Source organism: Natator depressus, chromosome 20 (genome assembly GCF_965152275.1).
Source record: "Natator depressus isolate rNatDep1 chromosome 20, rNatDep2.hap1, whole genome shotgun sequence".
Classification (NCBI taxonomy): domain Eukaryota; kingdom Metazoa; phylum Chordata; order Testudines; family Cheloniidae; genus Natator; species Natator depressus.
In genome coordinates this window covers 5410615-5422926 of record NC_134253.1, presented here as the reverse complement: position 1 = coordinate 5422926, position 12312 = coordinate 5410615, and the positions used below count along the sequence as shown (strand labels likewise).

General features: G+C 65.9%; 1 protein-coding gene across 6 annotated transcripts in view; it reads left to right on the top strand.

Annotated features, from left to right (window-relative positions):
• The window catches only part of TNS2 (tensin 2), a 53529-nt gene extending 41217 nt beyond the window's left edge, over window positions 1–12312 (top strand). For 5 of the 6 annotated variants that reach the window (XM_074935799.1, XM_074935801.1, XM_074935800.1 and 2 more), the window contains 13 exons: window positions 180–296; window positions 1920–3341; window positions 3620–3776; window positions 4258–5117; window positions 5942–6028; window positions 6659–6790; window positions 7255–7347; window positions 7836–7913; window positions 8550–8627; window positions 9074–9242; window positions 9609–9677; window positions 10039–10068; window positions 10963–12312. In XM_074935799.1, the coding sequence (XP_074791900.1) occupies window positions 180–296; window positions 1920–3341; window positions 3620–3776; window positions 4258–5117; window positions 5942–6028; window positions 6659–6790; window positions 7255–7347; window positions 7836–7913; window positions 8550–8627; window positions 9074–9242; window positions 9609–9677; window positions 10039–10068; window positions 10963–11104 (3434 nt within the window). In that variant the 3' untranslated portion in view covers window positions 11105–12312. The remainder of the gene's footprint in view (window positions 1–179; window positions 297–1919; window positions 3342–3619; window positions 3777–4257; window positions 5118–5941; window positions 6029–6658; window positions 6791–7254; window positions 7348–7835; window positions 7914–8549; window positions 8628–9073; window positions 9243–9608; window positions 9678–10038; window positions 10069–10962) is intronic. The other variant, XR_012635916.1, reaches the window with a different exon arrangement.

Below are 12312 nucleotides of genomic sequence, written 5' to 3'. Positions count from 1 at the left end.
CAGGAGACCCCCCCACACCTGGTGGGAGCCCCCCAACAGCCAGGAGACCCCCCACCCCCAACCCCGCAGCTAGGCTGCTCTCAGCCCAGTCCCTCACTGAGGGAGCAGCCCACAAAGGGCCCATTTCCCAGCCGGAGGGCTGCCCCAGCCCGTGGCCCTCACCGGTTCTCTCCCCTCAGGCCTGGAGACCTTACGGAACAGCCCATCCATCACAGTGGATTATAACATCTCCGATCCCATGGTGCGCTGGGACTCCTACGAGAACTTCAACCTGCACCACGAGGACAGCCTGGAAGGTACGGCCGGGCACCGGCAGGGCCTGGGCACAGCCACCCCCAGCCACCCGCTCCTGCATGCCACAGGGGTGACTGGCCAGGGCAGTGGGGCCACCCATAGAGAACAATGTGACTATGGGGCTGGGTGGAAGTCAGGACACCTGGCTTCTCTTCTCAGCTCAGCCGCTGCCCTGGGGCCTTGGCCAAGCTGCTGCCTCTCTTTCTGCCTCAGTTTCCCCTCCTGCCCTTTGTCTCTTCAGACTGTGAGGAGGGAAATGGTTTTCCTGTCCCACGAATATTTTCCAGAGTTTCAAAAATGTTCCTCTCCCAAATCAGGACGAAAAGTCAAAACCTCCAAAAACGTGACCCAAAAAACTGGGGAAAATATGTCAGTTTGGGTCACTGGGTCAATGTTTTGTTTTGATCACTTGGAACCGTTTCGGTTCAATTTTGACCTTTCTTCCCCACCCCCACCCCCCCCGCCAGTATGTCAGTAAATTCCCGACTGGCTCTAATGGCGATCACTTTGGGGCCAGCTGCTTGTGACATATGTACAGCGCCTAGCGCAGGGAGAGAAGGGGCAGCAGCAAAACCCACCCCTGAAGCAAGAGCCAGTGTTTGTGTAGGACCTACAGTTTTGTAGAGAGAGATTCCAAACCAAGGGGAGTGAATTAACAAAGGGATTGACATGAGGATCTGTGATGGCTTCTCTGATTGGGGGAGGGTTTGGGGGGCTGGGGGGGGCAGGAAATGAATGTCTTAAACCACCAGGAGATTTGTGGGAAAGTAATGGTTCCGGGATATTTGGTCATTGGCAGGAAGGGTTGTTCCTGGGGTCTAGCACCCCCTGGTGGAATGAGTCTAAGTGAATTTCTGAAGTCATGCATGTGTGTCTGTGAGTACACGTGTGTGTTCATGTCTGTATGTGCCTCTTTGGGTTGTATCTCTGTATGTGTGTGTGAGTGTGTGTGTGTGTGTGTAACTTTACGTGTGTGTAACTTTTTTGTGGGGGAGGGTCTCTGTGTTCCTGAGGTTGTTGTGGGTTTTGTTTTGTGGTTGTCAGGGAGATTTTCAAAGGTATGAATGGAAGTTAGGGTGTGTGTGTGTGTGTGTGTGTGTCCCTGCTGCCCCTGTCAGCGGAGATGAACCCTGCATAGTGTGTGTGTGGGTCCATGCTGCCCGCTGCTGGAGGGGATGAGACCTCCTCCGTGTGTGTGTCTGTCTGTCTGTCTGCTGCCCCATGCTGGTAAGGATAAGCCCTCCTCTGTGTGTGTGTGTGTGTGTGTGTGTGTGTGTGCTGCCCCCTGCTGGAGGGGATGAGACCTCCTCCATGTGTGTGTCCCTGCTGCCCGCTGCTGGAGGGGATGAGACGTCTTCCGTGTGTGTGTCTGTCTGTCTGTCTGTCTGTCTGCTGCCCCCTGCTGGAGGGGATGAGACCTGCACTGTGTGTGAGTGTGTGTGTGAGTGTGTCTCTGCTGCCCCCTGCTGGCGAGGATGAGCCCTCCTGTGTACGTGTGCGTGTGTGCTGCCCCCTGCTGGCAGGGACGAACCCCACCCTGCTGGCCGATCACACGTCCTGGCATCCCTGTGCGGTCGGTGCCCGAGGACAGCCCTGACTGGGCCCTGCTGTCTGCTCCCGCACAGACATGTCCCACACCCGCGGCCCCATCGACGGCAGCCTCTACGCCAAGATCAAGAAGAAGCGGAACCTGAGCGGCTTCTCCGGCGGCGGCGGCGGGAGCCCGGCCAGCGCCGACTCCACCCAGCAGGGCAGCCGCTTCCTCTCCGTCAGCAGCGACTCGGGCCACTCCTCCATGCTGGCCGAACCCTCCCCTCCCGCCAAGCCGCTGCCCACGCCGGCCGAGAGGGAGGAGCTGGACAGGCTGCTCGGGGGCTTCGGGGTCAAGGCCAGGCCGGAGACCCCCAAGCAGCAGAGCGGGGCATCCCCGCACCGGGAGCTGGGGGGATGCCCGCCCAGCAACGGGGCCAGGGACAGGGAGACGGCCATCTTGGAAGACGAGCTGGTGGAAATGAGCCCCTTCGGGCCTCTGGCGTACCCCAGCCGGCGCCCCGGCCTGGCCCGCCACTGCTCCTGCCGCCTGGGCTACCGCTCGCAGAGCTGCCCGGGCGCCCACAGCCCCGAGAGGCTGCCCAATGGCGCCTACTACAGGCCAGAGGGCACCTTGGAGCGCCGGCGCCTGGTCTACAGCACCAACGGGGTCCACTTGCACCCCGCCGAGGGCTACCCCTGCCTGCCGCAGGAGGCCGGGCCGGGGGAGAAACGGCGGGTGTATCGCTCCCTCTCCGAGGGCCTGCAGCCCCTCGCCCACCCCTACGCCTACGAGCTGCCCCACAGCCCCGGTAAGCGGGAGGACCTGGCCTACAAGCCGCCCAGCTACCGGGAGGTGCTGATCCTGGAGGAGGAGCCCGCGTGCGGCTTGGAGCTGTGCCCGTGCCAGGACTGCCAGGAGAAGGTTCACGAGGAAGCCAGCCTGCCCCCCACCACCGCCTTCTATGGCCTGCACCTGGGCAGCCGCGAGCCCGAGGAGTGGGCCCACGAGCGTGCCAAGTCCCCCCTGTCCCGGCCAGGGCACCCCGGCCAGTCCCTGCCCCTGCTGATGCCGGCTGCCTACAGCCAGCGCCCCCGGGGGCATCACGAGGTCTTTGAGTTCGAGCCCACCCATGCCAAGATGCCGGCACACTTCGGCCACAGCTACCCGGCACAGCCCATGCCCGGCGCCCATCAGAAGGGCCACAAGGGCATGGAGCAGAGCCTGGAGCCCTTCCACTACCGCTATGGCCCACCCTACCCCGCCCTGCTGCCCCACGGTGCCTACGCCTGTGGCCCCCCCACCCATTGCCCCCAGCCACCCTTCTACGGCCGGTCCCCAGCCAGGCCCTGCGCCTCCCCCCCAGACACGCCCGGCTACCACTCGCCCCCATCCAGCTCGGCGTCCCCCGTCAGCTCAGCCTACCCGGCCTCCAGGAAGCAAAGCTACGAGCCCCAGTCCCCGGAGACGGGCCAGGGCTATCCACGCCCGGGGCACCAGGACCGGATGCCCACCGGTGAGTCCCTAATATGGCATGGCACCGGCTACCAGGCCTGGGGACTGGCTAATGGCCTGGGGGGAGAGGGCTTGTGTGTGGCTAATGGAGGGATGGGTAATCTTGCCAACAGCCATGCAGGGGAGAGGACTGATGGTGGCTAAAAGGGGGTGATGGGTGGCTTATAGCTGTGGGGGGAGCGGGCTGGTATGTGGCCGACGGGGAGCGGGGAAATCTGGCTGACAGCCAGGAGGGTGGGGGGCATGGCCTGCCTTTCACTCTGGCTGCTCTCCCCCCAGAGATGCAGGGCCCTGGGGACGAGGCGCCCTGGCGAGACGCCCCTGGCTCCCTGCACCAGTCCCCCTGGGAGGCTCACGCCGCCTGCCCTGCACCCCCCGAGCTGTCAGGCCCGCCAACTCCTCTGCACACCAGCAGCCCGGTGCAGAGCAAAGACAGGTGCGTGCCGCCCACTGTGCAGGGCGGGGGGTGGTTATGGAGTCACCCATGGGGCAGAGACCCAGAGATCCCAGGGTGGGCGCAGTGAGGCCCAGTGGCAGAGGGGTCCTAGGGCCAGAAGCAGTCTCCCCACACACACACACTCAAAGGAGACCAGCTCCCCTGCCAGTTGCCAGGCCCCCAACACCCCTTGGGAGTGATAGGTTGATGCCCCCGGTGCCAGGGCACTGCTCCCCCTGCACCAGCTGTCCCAGGGTCGAAGCTCCCAGCCCCTGGCCAGGGGACAGTCGTCCCCACTAGGAACAGCCTCTTGGGGTCCCCCGGGGAACCACCAGCCTGTGCCCTGCTGCCCTGGCACAAGCTTCTGTCTGCCCTTTGTGGGCCCTTGGCCCCAGTGCTGCGGGTTGTACTGTGCCCTGCCCCTCATGTGCTGGCTGGTGCCTAGGGTGATACTGAGTGTGCCCCCTCTGTGATTCCACAGCCCGGCGATGCCCAAAGGCAGCACCCCGGCTGCCAGCCTGCAGGAGAGCTCGGCATGCTCCAGCCCCGAGGACACAGCCCCACCCAGCGACAAGAGAACCCCAGAGATGAGCTTAGTCCTGCCAGGGGCCACGCCCAGCCCCACACAGCCCCCTTCTCCAACACAGGCCTGTGCCCACGGAGCCACCTCCAGGGCCCAGTCCAATGGGCCGGCCCCAAGGCAGCCCTGTCTCCGAGCCCACAGCCCTGCCAGCCCGCCCCAGGGCACCGGCCTATCCAGGGTGAACCCGGGAGACAGCCCGCGTCACCTGAATGGCCCCAGCTACCCAGCTGTCTCCCCTGATTCATCCCCCAGCAATGGGACCCCAGCGCACCCGCTGCCCCCTGGCATGGACGGGCTGGACCAACGCAGCCCCCCGACCATGCCCATCCACAGCCCGGCCTGTGCCAGCTGCAGAGCGACAGCTACGCTCAGGAACCCAGCCCCCTACAACGGGCACCTGCACAGTGACAGAGCCGAGCTGGCCCCGGGCACCCTGGCCCGCTGCCCCAACGGCAGCCCCCTCCCGAGCCCCATCAGCGTGCAGGTCCCAGCCCCCTACTGCCCCTCCGACCTGCAGTGCTCCCCGACCCCTGCCTTCCCCATCACCACAGCCTACTACTCGGGTGGGGAGAGGAGCCCGCTGCCCCCGGGCTCCCCCAGCCAGGGCCACGCCTGCGATTCACTGCAGCAGCCGCCGTTGCCCGAGAAGCGCCACACGCCAGCGGCTGGCAGCTGGGAGAGGAGCTCGCCCCCAGGACGGGGCACCGGGACGGGCCACCACGTCACCTTCGCGCCCGACACCGCCAGGCCAGACCCAGGTGGGAGATCGGCTCCGCTGCGGGGATGGGAGGACGGCACCAGGGTCCTTTCATAATCCGCCAGCCCAGGCAGTGAGGGTCTGAGCTGCCCCACAGCCAGCATTTCTGCCCCGATCCCTACAGCGCCACCTGCTGGGAAAGGCCGGGCAGAGTATCTGGGAACTCCCGCTACGGCCAGCACTCCTGCCCCACTCCCTACAGCTCCCCCTGCTGGGAGAGGCCAGGCAGAGTAGCTGGGAACTCCCGCTATGGCCAGCGCTCCTGCCCCGCTCCCTACGGCGCCCCCTGCTGGGAGAGGCCGGGCAGAGTATCTGGGAACTCCTGCTACGGCCAGCGCTCCTGCCCCGCTCCCTACAGCGCCCCCTGCTGGGAGAGGCCGGGCAGAGTAGCTGGGAACTCCCGCTATGGCCAGCGCTCCTGCCCCGCTCCCTACAGCGCCCCCTGCTGGGAGAGGCCGGGCAGAGTAGCTGGGAACTCCCGCTATGGCCAGCGCTCCTGCCCCGCTCCCTACGGCGCCCCCTGCTGGGAGAGGCCGGGCAGAGTATCTGGGAACTCCTGCTACGGCCAGCGCTCCTGCCCCGCTCCCTACGGCGCCCCCTGCTGGGAGAGGCCGGGCAGAGTAGCTGGGAACTCCCGCTACGGCCAGCGCTCCTGCCCCGCTCCCTACAGCGCCCCCTGCTGGGAGAGGCTGGGCTGGAAGCAATGACGGAAGGTGAGATACTTCCCCCCCCCCCAGTTTAGTAGGTTCCCCCTTGAAACGTGAGCAAGGGTTTCTTTCACCGGCATCCCCGTCCGGCTCACCGGGGGCCGCTGTTCCCTTTCAGACACACAGCCGGAGAGCCACAGCAATGTCAAATTTGTCCAGGATACGTCCAAGTTTTGGTATAAACCCAACCTGTCCCGGGACCAAGGTACAGTGTGCTGGGGGGGCGGGGGGAGCGGGGCTTACCTTGATTCAGTTCACACACAGGTTGGTTAGAATTTAGCAGCAGCCATGTGATATATTTTTAAGTAGGAAAAATCTTTCCCTCGACCTGCACTCCTGCTCCAAGCTGCGCTCAGCTTCCAGAGCTGGGACTAGAACCCAGAGGGCCAGATCCCACCTGCTCTAACCACTAGACCCCACTCCCATCAGAACCCAGGAGTCCTGACACCCCTCCCATATAGAACCATCCAGGACACCAGGGGCATCCTCAGAGCTCGGCTGTCCGGTCACCCCAGTCAGTCTGTATGGAGGGGCAGGCTGGGACGTGCAGCCCGAATTCCATCCCGGCCAGGGCCATGCAGCGGGCACCGTCTGGGCATAAGCTGAACCCCTGTGGGCCAGGAGGCAGCTTCCCCCCTGAATGGCACCGCACCTGCACCACGGGGCTTGGCTGCTACAGGGCTAGGGGACTTGTGGGGGGGAGCCGTGGTTCTCTCCACAGATCCTCCCTCGTGGGCAATGTAGGCAGGGCGACGGCTGGCAGAGGAGCGGGCAGGGTGATGGCTGACACAGGAAGCTCAAACAGGCTCTTCTCCTTGTCGTCCCCCCCGAGCAGCCATCGCCCTGCTGAAGGACAAGGAGCCCGGCTGCTTCCTCATCCGCGACAGCAACTCCTTCCAAGGTGCCTACGGGCTGGCTCTGAAAGTGGCGACACCCCCGGCCAACTGCCTCACCCTCCCTTCCAAAGGTAAGGCGCAGACACCCCCAGCTGAGCCCCGCAGCAGGAACCGATGACCATTACTCCCAGGTTGTAGGTGGGGAAACCGAGGCACAGACTCTGGGGCAGGAAGCTGGGAAGAGAACCCAGGAGTCCTGGCTCCTGGGCTCGTTCCTGCTCAAACTACTAGAGCCCGTTCCCATCCCAGAGCCAGGGACAGAACCCAGGAGTCCTGACGCCCAGTCCTCCCACCCCAGCTCTGGCCACTAGACCCCGTTCCCATCCCAGAGCCAGGAACAGAACCCTGGAGTCCTGACTGCCAGCCCCCTCCCCTACCCTACTAGCCCTTCCATTGCCCTTTGGGAGCTGGTGCCCACCCCATTGCCAGGGTGCTCCCAGCCCCACCGGCACCAAGGAGGAGGCAGGGCGTGGGGCTTGGGGAGGGGCGGCGGGTCTGCAGCGAGGGTCTCTCACCTGGCTGGGTCCCTGCCCAGGTGACCCCATGGAGCAGCTGGTGCGTCACTTCCTGATTGAGACAGGCCCCAAGGGGGTGAAGATCAAGGGCTGCCAGAATGAACCCTATTTCGGTGAGTGATGGGGGTGGGGGACCCCCACTCATGTCCTTCAACTCCCCGGCCCTTGGCTGCCAGCCCTTGGCAGGTCGACCACTGAGCGATCGGCACCCGCAGCAGGGGGCATCTTGCCACCCCAGCCCATCCCAGGCACGGAGCTTGGCCTTGGGTCTCCTGCAAAGACGCCAGCTTGTCCCTCACCCCAGCCGCAGCTTGGGGCTTCTGCCCCCCACCCCTTTGCTGCCTGCAAGGGGGAGCCTGGGGTGCAGTGGCGGGGCAGGGGGGAGGGGCAGCAGGCTGGACCTGCTCCGGGGTCTTGGAGGGGGTGAAAGCAGAAGGACATCAGAGCTCGGGCGTTGGGTAGCAAAGGGCATCGAGGAAGGGGGCCAGGGTGGGTGCATGGGGAAGAGGGCTGGGTGGGGGCAGGTGCCAGAGGAGCCGCTGATTGTGGGCCTGGGGAAGGGGCTGGGGCAGGGGAAGCTGATTGTGCGTGTGCCCTGCAGGAAGCCTGCCCGCCCTGGTCTCGCAGCACTCCATCACCCCCATCTCTCTGCCCTGCAAGCTCCGGATCCCCAGCAGAGGTAGGTACCCAGGGAGGGGGCACCCCCAGCCCCGGCTCTGGAGACCTCTCAGCCCCAGGGGCCCGTGGCGATGGTCCCATCTGACACTGCTGCAGAACACGCTCTGCACACACCCACTCGGGCACCCAGGGAGGGGGCAGCACCCTTCCCCGCACCTCCCGCCCTGCACCCCTCTGTCAGCAGAGAGGGAGGCCCTGCCCTGACTGTGTTCTCCCACAAGGGGGCGCTACCCACAGGTTTGAATCCCACCTGCATCCCTCGGCCCTGGCCGGCACGGTTCCTGGCTGTTTGGACAAGGCCACAAGCCCAGGGCCCCTCTGCTCCGTGAGGGCAGCACCCAGATCCCCCCCAAACAAGGGCTTGCTTTGCTGTTAGCAGGCCAGATCCCCACTACCCACACTGACACAAACTCAGGCCGCACAGACAGGTGAACCCAGGAGTCCTGGTCCCCAGGGCGTGGCCCCTGGCAGAGCTGGGAATGGAACCCAGGAGTCCTGACTCCCAGCACTCGCCCCGCCCCCTGCTCTAACCACTAGCCCCCCATGCCCCTCCCAGAGCTGGGAATGGAACCCAGGAGTCCTGGTTGCTTGCTGCAGCCACTAGCCCACACTGCCTCTGCATCCCTCTCTCGCTCAGATCTCATGGAGGAGACCCCGGACGTGGCCATTCCCACCAACGTGAGCACGGCGGCTGATTTGTTGAAGCAGGGAGCGGGTAGGTCAGGCGGGCCGAGCAGGGTGGGCGGTCCCAGCACCCCCTTGGGGCTGGGAGCCGGCTGCGGTGGCATGGGGGCAGTAGGGATCACATGGGTAAAGTTGGGGGGTCTTGGGAGATGCCCACCCCCACCCACTGGCCACTCAGCACAGAGCCAGCCCAGGCCAGGCCCAGCTTCATGGCCACCCTTCCTGGCAGCGCAGGGCGGCCTGGCCGGGAGACCCGGACTGGGGTGGGAGGGTCTCTCTGTTGGGGTCTGCAGAGGGGGGTCTGGTGGGTCACAGAGAGTGGGGGTGGGGTTTGGGGCCAGCTGGCTCCCCAGTCAGACCTGTGGGGGGCCCCAGCCCGGCTCCCCCAGGCTGGGGCACGGTGCTGAGGCCAGGGGTTGGGGGGAACGAGGCCCCTGGGGGCTGCCCCCCGGTGCTGACGGCTCGTCCCTTGTCCAGCCTGCAGCGTGCTCTACCTCAGCTCGGTGGAGACGGAGTCGCTGACGGGCCCCCAGGCCGTGGCCAAGGCGGCCGCCAGCACCCTGAGTTGCAGCCCCCGCCCGCCCGCCTGCCTCGTGCACTTCAAGGTCTCAGCCCAGGGCATCACCCTGACGGACAATCAGAGGAAGTAAGTGACTCCCCTGCCACGTGGGCAGGCACCGTGCCCCCCTCCTAGGGGGCAGCCCCATTGGGCAGGCACACGCTGTCCCCCTCCTGCCCTGATCTGTAAGGGGAGACCCCCAGGCTCTGCCCAGGCCCCAACCCTGCCCTCTCTGGGGCATCCCTTCCACCCTCTGCCTACCGTGGAGCATCCCAGGCCCCACACCCCACCTACGGCGGGCATCCCCTGTCCAGGCCCCGCCCTGTGCTGCAAATACCCCTCCCCATCCCCTTGCTGCCCCTTCTCCCGTCCTCGTGCTGGGGGGCTGGCCCTGCCCCGGGCCACCTGCCCAGCACCCTGCACTGACACCCAGCCATTGGCTTGATCCAACAGGCTGTTTTTCCGGCGCCATTACCCTGTGACCAGCGTCACCTTCTGCAGCACGGACCCACAGGACAGGAGGTAACGGACACGTCCACACCCAAACAGTGGGTGCCGGGAGCTCCCCACAGCCTGCGCTCCTGCCCCGCTCCCCACAGCGCCCCCTGCTGGGAGAGGCCGGGACTGGAGTAGCCAGGCGCTCCCCCGATGGCCTGCGCTCCTGCCCCGCTCACCACAGCGCCCCCTGCCGGGAGTCACTGGAACTACAGTAGCCGGGAGTTCCCTCCCACGGCCAGCCCTCCTGCCCCACTCCCCACAGCGTCCCCTGCTGGGAGAGGCTGGATCTGGCATCGACGGGAGCTCCCCCTGGCATCGGTGTCACTTGGAGCAAATATCATTTTCCCTGCTGAGCGACAAGGGCTGTTTGTTTGTTTAACTGCAGGTGGACGAATCCAGACGGCACCACCTCCAAGTGAGTGCAGGGAGGGGCCGGGCCAGCGCTGCAGCCAAAGCCCACTCGCGCATCTGGCCCAGCCACGGGGTTGCCCTGGTGTAGAATCAGAGACCCTGTGACCTGCACAGCCCTCCCCCAGGGACCCCTTCACGGCCGGGACCGACAGACCCTCCCCCAGGGACCTCTGCACGGCCGGGACCGACAGACCCTCCCCCAGGGACCCCTGCACGGCCAGGACAGAGCCTTCCCCCAGGGACCTCTGCACGGCCGGACCGACAGACCCTCCCCCAGGGACCTCTGCACGGCCGGGACCGACAGACCCTCCCCCAGGGACCCCTGCACGGCCAGGACAGAGCCTTCCCCCAGGGACCCCTTCACGGCCGGGACCGACAGACCCTCCCCCAGGGACCACAGCACAGCTGAGATAAAAACCCTTCCCCAGGGAACTCCTCCACCCTGTCCAGTAACCAGCAGGGCTCTGCTCTGGGGCTGGCCCTTCTGTTTGTCCCATGGATGCGCTTGCTTGTAGCATCCTTGTGATTTCACCCTGTTTCCCCCAGGGTGGACATCGCAGGTCTGGGGTGAGCGCAGCAGGGCTGGGGTCAGCAGGGCCACGGTGGGTGCAGTGCATCTGGGGTCACTGTGGTGGGACTGGGGCCAGCGGGGCCGGGGTCATCAGGGCCACGGTGGGTGCAGTGGGGCTGGGATCAGTGGGGCCGGGGTGGGCACAGCAGGGCTGGGGTGGGTGCAGTGGGGCTGGAGTGGCACCATGGGGTCAGGTTTGACCCAGTGGGGCAAGGTCAGCGCCATGGGGTCAGATCAGCGCCGTGGGGGGAGGCTGGGGGGGCAGGTCAGTGCCGGGGAAGCTGTCTTGCTGGCCGGCTCGCTCCAGTCTCGTCTCCTCCCTCGCAGGCTCTTCGGCTTTGTGGCTAAGAAGCAGGGCAGCCCCTGCGAGAACGTCTGCCACCTCTTCGCTGAGCTCGACCCCGAGCAGCCGGCCTTGGCCATCGTCAACTTCATCACCAAGGTCATGCTGGGGATGCACCGGAAATGAGCGAGGCCGGGGGGGAGAGACGTGGGCGCTGGCCTTCGCCCACGGCCCGCAGAGAGATGCCAGCCCTGCCCCTCCCCCCCCCCCGGCCAGCGCCCAGCCACGCAGGGGCAGGGGCTGGCCTGCGGGTGCGGCCCACCCATCTGCTGACCCTCACACAGGCCTGATCCCTCTCTCCCGTCAGTCAGGATGGGGAGCGGGGGGTTCTCATCTAGCCCTCCCGCCCCCCCCAGCTTGAAGCTTTAACCCTCTCAGAGCCACCAAAAACCAAAGGCACCTTCCTAACAGGGGGCCCGGTTCAGTCTCACACCCTGTGGTGGCACAGCAGGGGTTAATGCTCAGGGCTGTGGAAGGGGGTGGCCGTGGGGCTGGTGATCTCGGGGGGTGCAGGATCACTGGAGACAGTGGGGGGCATGGAAGAGGTGGGCAGCCAGGGGCTGGGCCGTTGCCAAGGGGACGAGGGATCCTGGAGGGGGAAGTGTTTGAGAAGCTGTAAGTGCTGAAGGAGCAGGGGGCAGGAGCGTGCGGCGTTTAGCAAGGCCAGGGCCCACCCCAGGGTGCCCGGCCCTGCCTGGGGTTGCCGGGTGCCAAGGGAGTGGGAGGGACAAGTTCATGCTCCCGGCCTGATCGGTGCGGGCACTTGGCTTTCACAGGATTCAAGAGCAGAGCCAGCGTGGTCTAGGGGGTTAAAGGAGCGGTGGGGCTGGCGCTCAGGACTCCTGGGTTCTAGTCCCTGCTCATGGCCAGGTGTGGGATCTAGCATGCTAGAGCAGAGGGGGCTGGGTGCTAGGACTCCTGGGTTCTATTCCCAGCTCATGGAGGGGCGTGGGATCTAGAGCAGGGGGGGGCTGGGTGCTAGGACTCCTGGGTTCTATCCCCAGCTCTCCCGCTGCTGGGCGGGGTCCTTAGCAAGTGCAACGTCAGCCCCAACGTGAGGGGGCGGTTGTTTCGCGGCGGGCCAGCTGCCTACGGGGGCGGGCTGCTCCCACAGCTGAGACCCTGCCCGCGCAGGCAGGGCCGACTCTGGCCCTGCTGCCCGAGAGCGCCAGCGCCTTGCGGGGAGAGGCAGCTGGGGCCCAGCCAACGCCCCACAGCCGCTGCTTCGCCATCTGCCTCCAGTGCGGAGGAAGGGCTGCAGCTGGCCGCTGCCGAAGGCCTCGCTCCGTGGGGGGGGGGGGATTTAATTAAGAGAAGAGATCTATTTTTGTCTA